Source organism: Manis pentadactyla, chromosome 8 (genome assembly GCF_030020395.1).
Source record: "Manis pentadactyla isolate mManPen7 chromosome 8, mManPen7.hap1, whole genome shotgun sequence".
Taxonomy (NCBI): domain Eukaryota; kingdom Metazoa; phylum Chordata; class Mammalia; order Pholidota; family Manidae; genus Manis; species Manis pentadactyla.
Window position 1 is genome coordinate 118,507,030 of NC_080026.1, and position 16,301 is coordinate 118,523,330.

Consider the following 16,301-nt stretch of genomic DNA (forward strand, 5'->3'; position numbering starts at 1 on the left):
TAATTTCACATTTTTCCCCTTGTAAGAATTAAGTAACTCTCAGTTGCATCAGGAATTTAGAAAAATGCAAAAACTTAAAACAAAACGAAGTATCTCTCATTCATTTACTGACGCAATAGCCTTGGTGTTTTCAGGCCCATGGACGGGGGCCACTAGGCTTGAGAGTTGGCTGCAGAAAAAGAATGATAATCACATTCTCCTGAAGGGTTGTGTCCCCTGAGGAAAGTCACTCCTCCATGCCGGGGCCTGAATTCCTTCATTTTAAAGGGACTGAGTCAGAAAGAAGGATCGAAGGACCCCTCTGAGGTTGGCAACTACAGGTTTCCCATGGGCAGCCCTGCTTCAGTCTTGACCCTTGGCTCAGTTTTATGTGATGATTCATCACTGCACTTTTTAATCAGGGTAGTAATATTCTCCACAACAAGGACACTGATTTCTTATGTCCTTGGTTTGGCATTTGATCAGAGTATCTGCTTTGGTTTGAGTCCCAGGTAAGGCTATATACTCACAATTTCCTTAAACAGAGTTACAATATTTAGCTAGGTAGTTTGTTTTCCTTTAATGTTATAAATTTGCATGATAACTTAGATGTGTCCTCATTCCAGGTTAATAATTCATATATGTTCTTTCTATTTCTTATTGTCTTCATTCTCTTCTGTATTTTGTGTCATTTCACTAATTAATCTTCCTTTTTTCCTTACTCTTGCCATCCTCTTTCTTCTGATATGTGCCCTTGACTATATAAATAGTCTCTTTACGAGGCTTCAACTTTTTTTTCATTTTCCATATATTCTCTTTCTATCATAAAATGGCCAGAAATGTATCTATCATCTATTTACCATTTCTTAAGCATTTATTATAGGTGAAGTCTTTACAGTATAATTTCTTTAATGATCTCTCAACCACCCTAATGAGATGAGTATTACAGATTGTGTGACTTTGGCTCAATTATTTAACTTCTCTAATCCTGACGTTCCTCATCTATAAAACAGACACAGTGAATATCAGAGCTGAAACTAGAAACCTGGCTTATATTTCTTCACACCTGCATTCTTTCTAATCAAATGGCTCGTCTCCCTGCATGCTTGCCAGATTCCAAGTCACACAACTCCCCAACCAGCCAGCTGCTTCAGATCTCTGACTAAATGGTTCCCCAGTGACTGATACCAGCCTGTCTCAGGGACAATCACCCAACTCTGAGGTTGCCCTTTGGAGGAGACACTGAGATAAGTCAAAGAATAAAGGGAAACAGGACCTCCCAAGAAAGCAGATAGTCAAAACAAGATAATTTCCACATTAGCAAAAGAAGTTTTACGGAATGTACCACTCCCCTTTCCACGTTTCCCATCAAGGAAACATCTAAAAAATATTCTCTCAGAGAAAAACTGAGGGTGTGACAAAAAGAAGCACGGATGATTTGGTATCTAGGAAGTTAGCTGGTTCTAAATTAAATCTGGATTCTCTTTCATACTTGAAAAGATTATAATCTGGATTTCACGGAAAATCAGTAAGATTTCCAGAGCAGGAATAACAGTCAATGTTTGTGCCTAAAAGCCTCAGGCTACTGATCTATCTCCCCTCTAGGTTCTCAGCAGTGCTGTGATAAATAATCCATTCTTTCTCCCACTAAATTGCAGGTATACAGATAATAACTTGTAGAATATAATGGGAAGCTGAGTGCCAGGGCTGAGCAAGGTCAGATGCAAATCTGATGGGTTACCGGCTGCCTGCCCTTCAATTGCAGTTCACTCAGAAATGGGTTCAATAGGGCTTTCCATGATAGCTCTGTTCTTCCTTACATGCACATGGAGAAAATTACAGAGGTGAGTCTTCTGCTAAGTGAAAAAGCAGCAGCTGAAAGGAGGGTGTATTCTAGGAGATGAGCCATGCAGTAATTTGGGGTTTTGTTAATAAGGTTGTTACAGGAAGTTCTCAAGCCTTCTTGGAAGACTAGAGATCATGCGACTAGATTAGGGGTTTATTCTAAGCAAAGTGAAAAGCTCCAAGTACTGAAAGGGAAAAAGCCAATATTTATTTAGTGCCTGAGAGGATTCCTATTTTTAATCTGTCTGCCAGAAAGAATTGAGAAACCAAAATCATGTAGTTTCTAACATGGTAATCAGACCAAGACTGGTTATTTTAAGTAAATGGACAAAGAATAACAACAACATAATTTTAATAGTCCCCACTACAGAGACTGGAGAATCTTTTGAAGTTAAAAGAAGGAGAGAGAGGAAAAAAATGTGGAAGAGGGCAGGAGAGAGAGAGAGAAACACACACATATACATATGCACACACACACACAAAGGTGCTTAGTACTCCAGAAGGCGGAGGGGAGGAGGGGAAAGCGGACCCTTCGCCGGGAGGTTGCTCTGGAGCCATGACTCTCATAACACTCTTGTGATGAAAGTAAGTAAAGAGACGAATGGCTCCACCTTCCAGGTATTGCTCAGCTACCTGTTTTTCCCATTTAATAACTTGAACAGTCTGGCATGCCGGTACACACAGACTTACCTACTTCACTGTGGACACTGTAGAGGGTTCCACGGTGTGGATATATTCTCAGTAATTTAGCCTCTGCCTACAATGCCCACAACAAACACTCCTGCGTGTTTTCTGGTGAAGCTGTAAATAGGGTCACCAGATTATGGATGAGAAACAGGACCGGAAAGCCGAAGACTCCACGCACAGCTGGAGCCCGAGCCCTTGCCCCGCGCGACGCCGGCCGGGGCTGCTGCAGGGCTGCGGCTCAGACGGCTGGGAAAAGCTGCAGTGTCACTGGGCACTCACCTGCTCCAGGTCCTCGGCTGGCCTTCTGCTGTCTCCGGTTGAATCCTGATAGGGCAGGACAAAGAGCTCAGCAGCGGTGGGCAGGCCAGGCAGCACGGCCACCAGGATGTGCTGACCTGGGAGCCCCGAGGCCTGAGGGAGAGATGCAGAGGCTCACGTAAGTCCCGCCAGGAAAGGTGATGAGAAGGGATGAGTGTTCAGCGGGAAGTGGGGCGGGGTGTGCAAGCGGGCAGGACGCCCCAGGCAGGCAGGATGGGGCCATCCTGGCAGGGATGTAGTGGTGCAAGGCCGCTGAAGCCTCGCCAACAGCACTCCCAATGGCTAAGGGAACAAGCAGCCTGTCCCTGAGCAGGGATCTGGGAGGTGCGTCAGCATCGCCGACCCGGGAGAGATGGTGGATGGAGACAGGCTCAACAGCGGCTCAAGGCCATGTAGGTAGTGGGTGGTGACACTTAGTTTGGACACGAGGCCTTTGTTCTTAATCAGTGCCCCACTGCCTCCTTGCCCCAGACACCGTCGCCCAGCAGCTCCTGCCACAGCTGACCTCATACGGTTTCACAGCCCTGCTAGATTTTAAACTCGCAAGTTATGTCTGTATCACCCTCATTATATACAAACCGCTACTGAATGACACTCAATTAAAAATTTCACTGTGAAATGTCGACAGAAAACCCCCACTTGGTGAAGTAAAGGTAACTGATTTTATATCAGATTCTGTCGCATGATGAATAGGAAGAAAACTGCAAATAAACTGACCTCGTTGTACCTCTTACAGGGTTTATTAGAGTGTACTTGGCAATGTGGTACTTCAGGGTTTAAGAAAGTAGGCAAGTGTCATTACTGATCTGAAAGACAGGGTGGGATGCTGGGAACCAGGGGCTGGGTCAGCTGCCTCTTGGGTCTGGGTAAACAGGGGTCTTAGAAATGGGAGGCTGTTACCTCTCTACTCCACGTCACACCCTGACCTGAGCAATGTCATGCCGACCTGTTCATTCTGCACATAGCTACTTATGCTATGTAGCGGCCTAGAAATACTGGTAAGTAGGAGTAATTTCTAGCCTCCTGGACAGCTGGTGGAAAGGTGCAGGCCCAGGGCATCTGATCACTAGACTTTGAAAGTGAAGAGAAATCAGCTGGGAAGATTGGTCATTGCTGAGCAAATGCCTGGCTGATAAACCACCTGGTGGAGTCGGACAGCTGTCTAGGAGGCCTGTGGGGCAGGGTTCCTGCAACGCTGCAGACTGAAGGAGGTGGGTCGCAGGTTCGCTGCAGGGTTTATCATCTCTCTGGGACAGCAGAAGGGAGAAATCAGGGACAAACAGCTGTTACACAAGGGACAAACAGCTCCAGGGCAGAGGGGCGGTAGCCTGGTAGCTGGGCCCCCTGGTGGCCATAATGTTTATCCACCAATAATGTCATGCATGCTGTGTCAGGAAGACGAAAGTGCGACAGCATTTACCCAGAGGCATGTAAAGGTACTTCCCCACCCCGCTATTCCATTCGTCCCTGCTCTCCATGTAGCAAAGAACGGTAGTAGACTGGAGAGGTTAGGAAACCACAAAATCAAGATCCAAACCTTGATGGTATAACTCCAGAGCACAATTTTTAACTGTATGACTTTGAGCAAGTTACTTAATATCTCTATGTTCAGTTTCCTCACCTGTGAAATGGAAATAATCATAGTATCTACACCATAGGCTATTTTTTTGGTGATTAAATGTGTTGAAAAGTGCAAAGCACTGAGAAGAGTTGTAAGAAATATTGTTAAGGGCTAAATAAATATCAACAAAGATAGTGGTATAAATGTGGGAATGGCCCACCCTTTGCCAAGAGGCTGGATGGGAGGGGTGTTTTCTGAGCAGTGGTATCTGAATGCCTTTATCCCATAATTTCTATGTGTCATGAGGCACCATGTGTTGGGTGGAGGAAAAAAATGTATGAAACACACTAAATTGATTTTCCTTTTGGGCAGGAAGATACCCTAGGGAAAAGCAGTTCATCTCTCACTTTCTAGGCTTGTGTAATAAATCCAAATAGCTTCATGAGCACATAACCCATTCCTCTGCTCACTCGGGAAAGGGGAGTGAGCACGAGATGTGCCTAAAAGAAGGTGTTTTAGCAAATGGTCGGTGGCATACCACTTTGGTATTCTCCCAGAAACCTTTGGGGGCTGTGTTTCATACAAATAAACCCGGACCCTTCACTTCAATTTTGTAGCTTAATCACTTAATAGCTGGGAGATGTCAGGCAAGTCACTTAACCTCTCTGAATCTCAGTGGCTTCATCTACAAAATGAGGTCAATAATACCCTCCTCTTGGGGCTGGTACAGGAGAGACATGCCTTTAAAAGAACTTGGACAGAGAAGGTGCCTATCATGTGCTGAGTGCTTCCTGTGCTGTTGTACTCAAGGCTGTGGAGCTGGAACCCAGCACTGCACTCACGAATGAGCAACACGCTGCGTCCTTCAGCATTATGCACGGCAGTCAATTTTACACTAATGACCTAACCCTGACGCTGCTATAGGACTGCCACAGGTTTCCATGTTCTTCTTCTCTAAACAGAAGAGAAGTTTCACAAGGGGCAAGGAGCACGTTTGCTCACAGCTTCACTCCCCCCACAGCCCTGGGGTGCTCAGCTCTGCAGATGTCTGACAGATTAGCTAGACTTCCCATGGCTCCAGCTCTTTCCTGTCATTGCTTTGCATAAGGGTCCCCTCATTACGATGCTCTTCCAGGACAGAGAGGAAATGTGTCTGTGCAAGAGAAGGAACTGTCTGCACTTACTTCCATCAAAGACTTTTGGATGACTCGGCTGATGTCCCTTCTCCACTCAGGAATGTCTGGGTTGTAATCATCCAGGTTTGGAGAAAAGGACAGGCGAAGAGATCGGAATTCCTCTGGGGATACAACAGTCGGGTGATTACTCTAAGTCAAGCAAAAGTGTATCACCCTTTATATTTTATGCAAAACCCTAATGGAGATACTTTTTCCTCTATACTCACCCCAGAGATATGCTTCTATCCTATCCCTATTATCCTCCAACTCCTCATATTGTAGACCAAAGCTCTAGGCGCTAGCCTCTGCCTAGCTCTGCAGTCTATGCCTTGATCCCTGGTTCTAGACTCTGCACTCCTGAACACTGGAAGACCTGGAGTGTTCTGAATGCACTGCAGTTTTAGGCCCCTAGGCCTTTGCACACACTGTCCCTTCCCTAGAATGCCCCATCCTTCCCACCTTCCATGCACACAATACTCAAGCTCTGGTTGAGCATTTACTGACAATACCTCTCTACTATGTTTCAATGTTCATTTTTTATGGCATTGTGTTTTGCATATACTTCTATTATCATTACACAATTGTATAATTATGTAATTATAATTATTACTGTAATCATTCCATTGCTATGTTTTGTTTGCATGGAAGTTTATATTAATGAAATTTTAAGCTCCTTAACTCAAGGATTTTGTTAGTTGACTCTGTAGCCCCAAAGTTGGTCTTGGTCCTCCAGGAAGTAGGATAGAATTAAAAAGGCAAGGATTTTATAAGAAGAATCATCTATGAGAGGAAATGGGGAAGAAGCCAGGGGGGCTGGAGCACCATCAGACCTAGATGCCTGTATGACGCTTACGGCAGAGAAGGAGGCAGGCTGGGTGCCTGCCCGGCAGCCTGAGGCCGGTTCAGCAAGGCTGTCACAGCGTCACTGAGCCAAGGCAGCACAGAGGAGTCCCCTGTGTCCCAGGATGGGTCTGCTTTAGTGTCCCTGCTACACTTAGTCACTGGCTGGGAACAGCCCATGGAAGGCGTGGCTTGGCCTTGCACAGTGATGGGTTCCAGACCACAGCTGTGAAGATCTTAGCCCAGAACAGCTCAGATGGTATTGCTCCCCTCAAACCGGCAAGTGGTCCCCACTGCATTTGGAATACAAATCCAACTTCTTCACCATGGCCTGCAAGGTCTAAAATAAGCCAGTACTGACTGCCTCTCCCGTGTCACATCCTACACCTTCCCTGCACCCCAGGACGCAGTCCTTCCCTTGTGCCTCCATCCTGCCCACATTAGCTCGCTTCCGCTTCCCCAGATACAGCTTCTTCGGCTCCTTCTCATCATACAGTCTCTCCCAGGAGAGTCTTTCCCACTGGCAACCTGGGTTATCTGCCCTCCATCACCTCAGACACCCTTCATCATTGGGCCCCGTTTGTTAGTCTTCACTCTTCCTGCAATTTATATTCTGTTGTTTTTATGTCTGTCTCCCACATTGGAACATAAGCTTGGTGGGGACAGGAGCACTGTGTTCCTAGTCCTTTGGGACAGTGCCCAGTACTATCTAGGAGTCATTTAATTAATTAGCTTTTGTTGAATAAATAAATGTGTAAGTTACAGTGGGGGGCTCTCTGTAATTTATGCATATATTTATTCAACAAACATTTCCTTTTTGCTTTAAGTGCATCCTTGTGTACCCATTGGGGCTCAGTGATATCAGTGAAGCTGATTATTCATTCAGGAAACATAAAAGCCCACTTGTGTTTTCCTAACAATGGTAAAGGCTTATCAAACACAGCTTTTGAAGACTCCTACATTATAAAGTATCTATTTATCGTGGTTAGCCTGTTCCAAAGACGTATTTTTCAAACCTGGACTATTTTATGAGTCACTGGTCACCTATATGAATAACACCACTTTGTCCTGATGGAGAATAATGAAATGCATATTAATTAGTAGCGTGGTAAATGGCAACACCAAGGAATTGCCCATTGAGTCCTAACTTCTCGCTTTGGAGACGTCTAAGTTTATGTCATCATCACTTTCCCCGAACCTCTTACCCAGCTGGAGAGACTTCATCTACAAGGGAAGATGTATCTTAATATAAGGACACAAATGAGAAAAATGATGCTGTTCCCTCCACAATTACTTAGCATGTGAAACAGCAGGGCAAAGAAATGTTATCCTTCAGTTTATTGCACAAATAGGGAATGCATTTGGGAGGGCTGAGAAGGCTTTACCAATAGTAAGCAAACGCACATGTGTTTATATTGCAGCTGCTGTGAAAGAGGAATGCCACACATTTATATTTTCTTTTTTGCATTTAAAAGCAAGCCTGTGCCCTGATGTAAATTAAGGAGAACTACCAAACTAGATTTTCTTTTCCCCAGTCTGTTGTAACAGGCAGCTTTGGGAAGTCACCTTCCCAGATGAGATGCCTCCTTCGGTCTGACCATGCTGGCCTTCATGTTCCCCTCAGCTGAACTACATTTCAGACAAGTTTCTCTCTAACTGCAGGCCTCTAACCTCCCTTTTCTTAGAGCATTTACTGTAGAAAACTCGTGATTACAAATTCTCTCTCTGCCCTTTTGAGATGTCAATCTTCTATAACCCGGGAATGCCATTTTCAAGGACCTTTGAAATGTAATTAATCATCTCTTTGAAATGTGATCATCAAGAAAGACAGAAAATGGTACGGAGGTTCCTCAAAAATTTAACAATAGAACTACTGTGTGATCCAGCAATCCAACGTCTGGGTATATATCCAAAGGAAATTAAAACACTATCCCAAAAAAATATCTGCACACTCATGTTCATGGCAGCATTATTCACACTAGCCAAGATATGGAAACAACCTAAATGTCCATTGATGGATGAGTGGATAAAGTAAATCTGATATATATACACATATAAATATATATATATATAATGGAAATATTACTCATCCATTATAAAAAGGACATCTTGACATTTGTGACAATATGGATGTACCTCCAGGGCATTATGCTAAATGATATAAGTCAGACAAAGATAAATATCCCGTGATCTCACTTATATCTGAAATCCCAAATCCAAAGACAAAAACAAAAAAAATCTCATGGCTCCATATAACAAGCGGGGATTGCCAGGAAGGGTGGGGGATAGAGGGTGGGCAAAATAGGTGAAGGGACCAAAAGGTACAAACTTCCAGTTATCAAGTAAGTCATGGTGATGTCACATACAGCATGGTGACATATGAATAATGCTGTACTACATATTTGAAAGTAGCTAAGAGAGTGGACCTTAAAAGTTCTCATCACAAGGGGAACATAATTATGTGCAGTGATGGATGTTAACTAGACATTTTGTGGTAATCACTTCACAATATATTACAAATATGAAATCATTATGCCATACACCTGAAACTAATGTGGCAACTATATTTCAGTTTAAAAAGGTAAATATACTATTGCCATGTATAACAAATGAAGAAAGAATTGAAAGACATGAAAGAACAAAAGAAAGAGAAAGAGAGAGAGAGAGAGGAAAAGAAAGAAAAGAACAGCGAGCACCGCAAGTCCATTTCTGTGTGGGTGGGAGCGTAACTTCCAAGCCCCAGTAACCAGACACGGGTGGCCGATCACACTGACAATCCTCTCACCCCCAACTTCCCCCAGTACTTTTCCACTGACTCATCCCAGAGTTTAAAAACATTCCTGCTTTTTGTTCTAGTTGAGTTAAATCTTTCCTGTTTAACTTTGTGTGACGTGATTTGCCTTTAATAGGTCATACCTTTCATTAAAATTTTAGTCACATATATATGAAACTCTGAGCAACTCATGTGACTGAAGACAAATTAAGGATGTTTGATCACTCAGACTTGGTTAGAGGAGGGAGACCACTTCCTGCTCAAGCTTTTAATGGAGAGAATGTTTTTCATGAAGATAGCCCTTTTGATGGAGAGTGACCCCACTTTTGGGTGATACTTTAAAAGGGATTTTAGGAGGAGGGAGAAACTAAGCATTGCAAGGGACTGGAAGGTGGTTAGAAATTCTCTTTAGGCTCTGTTTATTATACTTATCTCTTATATTGTCATTTATAAAACAAGAATAATTATAGTATTTTTCTCATAAGCCTGCTCAGAGGATCCAGTGAAATAGATCACATATATCAAGTACAAATGCTAGTAAGGCTTTGTCAATGTTAATTTCTACCACCACCATCACCATTACTATTGCTGGCGCTGCCCCTGAACAGCAGGACTTTAAGCCAGTCATTCCCCACGTCTGCAGCCTGATTTCCTAGCTTTAAAGTGTTGGGATGGCCAGATAAGCCCCAAAACTTTCTAGGTTTAAAGTTTTCACTGTGGTTCTTAGAGAGGAGATCACTGGTGTGCTTGGCCAAGAGGACAGGTGTGCACCAGTGGGTCAGTGCCCATTAGTGACACCTGGGACAACCAGGTGGCACAGAGAGGAAAGCAAACACCAACTGGAGAAGACATGAAAGTCAGTTAGGGTTTCATTTCAGAGCATGGGCCTGGGTCGAGATGGGCTGGGTTGGAAGCCCGACTCCACGACTTCCTAGCTGGAGCAAGTTATTTATCTCTCTGAAAAAGAAGAGAGGAATAATATCACCTACCCTCTACTAGGGTTGTTATGAGGATTAAGAGTATTCCCAGAGCACAGAATGGAGATGGAAAAGGAAAGAGGAGCTAAAACTCTCCTCATTGTGGCCCCCTGGCTGAAAGGTCATCTCACTGGTGGAGCCTTGCCAGGGAACCACAGCCCTGGTCGCTCCCACTGACTGTCTGGGCTCATCGAGCCTCTTCAGGGTGGAGGGGAGGGAAGGAGGAACGCTGTGAAGTCTGACATCCAGCCCCTGGGAGAAGCGGTGTCCTCAGACACGTTCACAGCAGCTTACAGATGAATCTGAAGGTCAAGTTGGCAAGATGAGAAATGGAACACAGAACTGGCATCAGAATCAATTAATTTTAGAGCCGAGGCAACTGGTATCATTTGGGCCACTTGGCCACTTTTTCGCTTTTCTTTTGCTCTCAGTCTCTGTCTATACTCCCACCCTCCCTTAATCCTTCTGCTGTCTCTCTGTACAGCGTTTACTTTCCCTATCTACTTTAAAATTCTTCTTTTAAAAACATTAATTTTCCAAGATGCATATTACCACTTTCAAATTAATAATTAAAGTTTGCATTTCTACCATCCACTAATAACACTTAGTTCATATCCATGTGACTACTTTTGTAAGCAGAAAAAAATTACCTAAATGAGATCAACTTGTATAAACTACTTTTTTAATCTCCCATTTTCAATCGATGATTCCACCTTTCCATTCTAGTTGATTTTCATTCTATGTAATACTCTGACTATATTCAATTTCCCCAACTGATTATAAGACTGTCCTGTACAACTGTTTGTTCACAATAGTATCCAGTCTATGATGATGCATGACATCTCCTTGTTAAGAGCTTTCCCTCACTTTTAATCTAGCAGAGGATTTTTTTTTATGATACGTATCTGTGGAAGAAATTTTCCAAGTATTCAGATATTGGTAGATTCCTTTTAACAATCAAGACTCTTAAAGTTGAACTAAAAGAAAAAAACCCTCAATATTAACCATTTTCTTTTCTAAGGAATTTAAGCTATTCAAACACCATCAAAATACCAAACGTAGTGAATTTGCTTTACCATAATGAAATTCACTCCCTTCCTAAGGTGAGTGAGCAGATAATGCTCTAAGTGCACCAGGGCCACTTTAAGAGAACAAAACAATAAACTCTCTGGGGGTCTTGGAATCACTATTTTGTTGGTGAGCCACATCTCCCCCCAAGTTGGAGACCAGATGCAGCTGTATCTCAACCATTCCCCTCTGTTCTCTGGGTAGAGCTCATAGGACGGGATGGCCTCCAGCCCATGGTACCAGAAGTCTATGCTGAGCCCGAGGGAGGCAATGAGATGGCGGAGACAGAGCGCTCACCATAGACCGCGATGCTCTTGGTGTCCTGCAGGATGGCATTCCCAGCTGAGACCTGCACCGTGATCGTGTTCATGCCTTCAGAAGTAAACCTGAATGATATGCTTCCCTCCAAGGTGATCAGGGGCTAAAACAAAGGACGGCACAGAGTCAGGGGGAAGCTGTTCGGCTGACGACGAGACAGCCACTAGCCGAGGCCCTTTGTGGTGCATGCAGTGCGGCTGCCTCCATCTGCACCTCCCCATCATCTCAGATCTGGGCCAGAAAGGGGCTCTTCAAGCCATGACCTCGAGTGACTACCCCCTTCCTTGTGAATTGGCACCTCTCTTCCGGTATCATCCTGATTCACAGGGCTAGGGAGATGGACAGGTCTTGCTTGCTGGTGAGACAGGTATTTCTTTATTGAAAACCTACTCAGATCGAGCAAATCCCTTAGTACAAGGAAACATTCAAATCAGACTAAAGCAGGGGGCTTACATTAATCCAGATCTAAGCAGTAGTCGCTGAGAATCTATATGCTGCCAGTTGTTCATCTCCAGGGTATGCTATTTATATAAAATTTTAATAGAACACAGCAACCACGGATACCATGCTAGTTTAGACAGGAGTGGCCTTGTATGGCTTGGCTTCCTCTGAGAAGCCCCATCAGCGGTTTCCTGGAGTAGCTGCTATAGAAACAAGTACTAATTGGATAGTGGTTTGAGGACTCCAGAAAAAAAAAAAAGATTTGGAGCAGTGCCTGTAACACCATCAGATGCCTGGGTCCTGGTGGAAAAGTTTATTAGCCTATTGACCTCCCTCAACTCACTCCCCATGAATACTATTTCCTCTCTTTTCTTAATTAATTTTAAAATCCAAATTCACTTAACTATATGGCAGAGGCAAGACTGAAGCCCAGCAGAAGTCTATTCGACATAAGCTGTAGAGAATTTGTTTTTTTGCTAAAAGGTAAGAGAGCAAGAGACATGGAAGAAAGTTAGTACAATCACCTTCCAGAACTAGCTTTCAGGCAAATAAAAGATTTCTCCTCTTCCACTGTGGGTAGGGGGCCCAATTTGGGCCAAATTTACAAGCATACTTTCAGAAGAAATATAAAAGGGCTTCTTTTCAGCTGAATATGTTAGCAATAGAGGTGAGAGATTCCTTCCACTCTCAGGCATGTGGCAGCTCTGGGGTCAGGAGAGGTTTTCCCCCCTGGCTTTGTACAAAACTGTGCCTCTAGTTAAAGCCAAAATTCAGCTCTGGGATTAAAAACAAGTTTTGTATTAGAACAAAGATGCATTGCATTTGAAGGGCAAAGACACCAGATGAAAGCAGCTCAGCGGGAGGAAGACGATGCTTTCCAGAGCAGAGCAGTTCTTGCCAGTGGCCTCTGGGGACGCCTCGGTCCTCCTGCCTTTACTCACATTTGGAAGCGGACTTTAATTTCTCAGGATAGAATGAGTTCCCCGTCTTGTGGGAGGGAAGGGAACTCACGCAGGAGTGAGAAAGCCTCTGTGTGAGGCAGCTGAGTGAGACTGGGGCAAAAAGCCAAGTCGTTGGCTTCACTTTTTCCATGTAAAATGAAGGACTTTGAGTAAATGAGGTTTAAGGTCTTTACTGGCTTTAAAACTGCTACTGAATTTTGATCTCAGGGACTGTTTTGGGAAAACATAAAGGGTAAAGCTGAGATGAAGAAGTAGCCATGTCTGATTCAGGGTGAGGAGGCCACGTGGGGTTGGGGTGTCATAGGCATCTGCTGCCCCCTTCTGGTATCCACTGGCCTCTTTTCCTTTGGGGACCATGCCCTCCCCTCTCATGGTCCATGTGGTTCTAAGGAGGCTGACTTTAATGGCTCTTTTGCACCTCCAGCAGTAGATCAAGACCTGGCTAATCATTCCTTTCTGGGACTTATGTTAGAACTTTTGGCAGAGACAGTTTATTTTCTCTGCTAGGCCGAGGAAGCATAAAGCTCGGGCTGCTGCTAAGAGTCCTTGCAACAGAACGCACAAGTGGAGAAGAGTGCTAACATGGGCGAAGGCAGGGGAAGAGATCAGAGAAGGAGACAGGGAGACACAGAAAACATACTGATGAGATTACTGGCGCCCTGGGAGCCCACATTCCCGAAACTAGCACTGCCACTCAACTCTTGAGGACATAAGCTGTTTCTTTCTTTTTCCCATCAGCCAGGCCACTAGAGCCTGCGAGGAAGCCCACGCACCTCCGTGTTGTTTCCGTACCACCACACGTAAGTGAGGGTGCCCACTTGGCTGGGCCACAGCACTGCAGTTGCGTTGACCTCTTTGTTCTTCGTGGTAACAAAGGGAAGAGACAGGTGTACATGCTCCAGGGGACCTGAGGCATGAGAAAAAACAGGAGGCATAGAGAAGAAGAGCTTTTTCTGCTTCACTTTCCTGGTCAACCAGGATGGTGAAAACCTCAGAGAACCCAAGTTTCCTCATAGGAAACTGCTGACGGGGTTCCCTAAGTCTCTCTTGGTTGGAGCTCTTCTCAGCCTCCCCAGGCCTTCCCTGGCTCCTACACCAAGTACTCCTCCCACCTGGACCAATCCAACTCTCTCACACATTTTCCTGCCTCTGACCTGCCCCGACTCAAATCCATCCTCCCGCTTTACGTGTTCAATGCCTGCCCCCCTCAATAATACATAAGCTGCAACAGATGCCAGGGGTCCCCAGCATCTAGGATGAAGTATACACTCCTGGCTGAGGGGAGGGCAAGTGCACAGACCCTGAGGAGGAGCTGTGCTGGCCATGTTTGAGGAATAGCAAGAAAACCCCAAAAGCGGCAGTGGAGAGATGGAGGGAAAGAGTGGAAGCCAATGAGATCTAAGAGGTGTCCAGGACACAACTCATCAGTCTTGTAGGCCCTTAAGTACGCATACGTGTGGTTGTATGAGTTCATTCTGCCATGTTTACACATTACACATTGATACAAGCATGTGGAATTTAGCTCTCAGATTCCCACGTCCTCTTGTATTCATTGTTTTCATGTGTTTAACATACCTGGTTCCTACTGCCCCAAAACCTATATTTAAAGCATCTCTTTTCTGTACAGAGGGTGCATTCTCTTCAAAGGGAGCCACAGCAGTGAAATTTCAGCCCCTGGAGACTCCCCTGCTGGCTGCGTGCCCTAAGCCAAGAGCTGAGCAAGCAGGCACATGTGGCTCCGTCAGACAGGTGCCTGCAATGCACAAAAAGGACGGCAGGTGGTGCTGCATCACTCTATATGAATCTTGCCAGCAAGGCAGTTGAGGGAAGCCGGGAATTAATTGGGTTTCTCTTCTCTTTTCTCGTTTAATGCTCTTGCGCTGCAGGAAACAAGTCAACGTCTGTGAGACTGAACATTATTTGTCAGTGTGTGTGTGCGTGCCTGGGCGAATACATGTGCATGCATGCATGCACTAACTGCTCTGGCCTACTTATAGCATTTGTTCTGTTCTGAAGACCTCCTCTAACCACAAAGTTAAATACTGTGTATGCATCACATTGCTATTTGTTTGAAATATTAAAAAATACACTAGAAAAAAAGAAAAATAATTCATTGTATAAAGATGAGTTCCTAAAACAGAGTTCCTTAAATTTCAGTGTGTACAAGGATTATACTAATCTGTTCAAAGTAGATTATGATACCACACTTCCATGAATTCTAATTCTGTAGGGTCCAGGACGGGGCCAAGGAACACAATATTTTTATATTGTAATTCAGGGACAAGTGACTTATTAAATCACACTTTACATAACCCAAGTCTGACATTTGCTGGCCAATATAATTTAATGATTGTGTGAAAAATTGCAAAGCTACATAGGTTTTATAGAAACTGATCACTTTTCCCTAAAATGTGGACCAAAAAACACTGGCAAATGGTGCTTATGTAAGGAGGAAGTTGAAGAGACAGGTTTAGGAAGAACTAGAAAATCCACCTCTTCTCTTTAAAAATTTTAATTTTTTACCTCCCATTCTGCAAATCTGCACACTTTTTAGTGATGCAAGACTGGCTGAGCTGGGGCTTTCTGAGCAGAAATCTGCATGTCCTCTAAATTCTCTGCCCCATGCAGCTGAAGGAAACACTGGCTGTACCACGTCTCGTTAGTTCACAAACTGGCAGAGCACCGTGAATAATACCTCCAAGGAAATTCCAACCGTCAGGCTGCAGCAGACCGCCCAGGCGCCGCCTGGAGAGAGCTGCCACCACTCCTGGAAAAGGTTCAGAACACTATCTCCCCTTGTTTCTGATGACCTTTGCAAACTTCTATCTATAAACCTCTGATTTAGAAACAAATCACCTTTCTGAAATAGAGAGTGGAGGGGAGGCAATGGTAGGGACCCCAGTTAGGGAGGAGGGGTGTCTAGTGAGAGGGTAGAGGGTAGAGGGCAGGCTTAGCAAGGTGAGCTAAGAGCCGCTGCTCAGAGCCCACCAAGTACAAATGCTCATGCTACTTTGTGGTGATGGAAAACCAAGTATTACCAGTTGACAGGGCACAGTGTATTTTGCTTAATAGAACTTTTGGGAACTAAGGTGTGCATTCCTCATGTGACAGAGGAGAAAATCTAGACTCAGAGAAATGGAATGGCCTCACCAAGAGTTCAGACCAGCATCTCAGTTCAGACTGAGTTGGCAACTCCCAACTCAGTCCAGTGCTTGCTTTTTGTTTCCTCTACAAAGCCATCGCCGCCAGCCCGTCTCTATGTCCTGGCAGTGTGACACCACAATCTGCCTTGATACCCTTCAGGTTTGAGATCTGGGGGAATATGAATCAATTATGGTCTTGTTCTGACTTCCTCTG

At 44.5% G+C, this 16,301-nt stretch overlaps 1 protein-coding gene across 7 annotated transcripts in view; it reads right to left on the minus strand.

The window, feature by feature from the left end:
- SORCS1 (sortilin related VPS10 domain containing receptor 1) overlaps nt 1-16,301 on the minus strand; it is a 553,895-nt gene that overhangs the window by 26,147 nt on the left and 511,447 nt on the right. For all 7 annotated transcript variants that reach the window (XM_036906465.2, XM_057506303.1, XM_036906469.2 and 4 more), the window contains exons 20-23: nt 13,718-13,851; nt 11,521-11,644; nt 5,575-5,687; nt 2,791-2,922 (exon numbers count right to left, since the gene is read on the minus strand). In XM_036906465.2, coding sequence (XP_036762360.2) covers nt 2,791-2,922; nt 5,575-5,687; nt 11,521-11,644; nt 13,718-13,851 — 503 coding nt within the window. The remainder of the gene's footprint in view (nt 1-2,790; nt 2,923-5,574; nt 5,688-11,520; nt 11,645-13,717; nt 13,852-16,301) is intronic.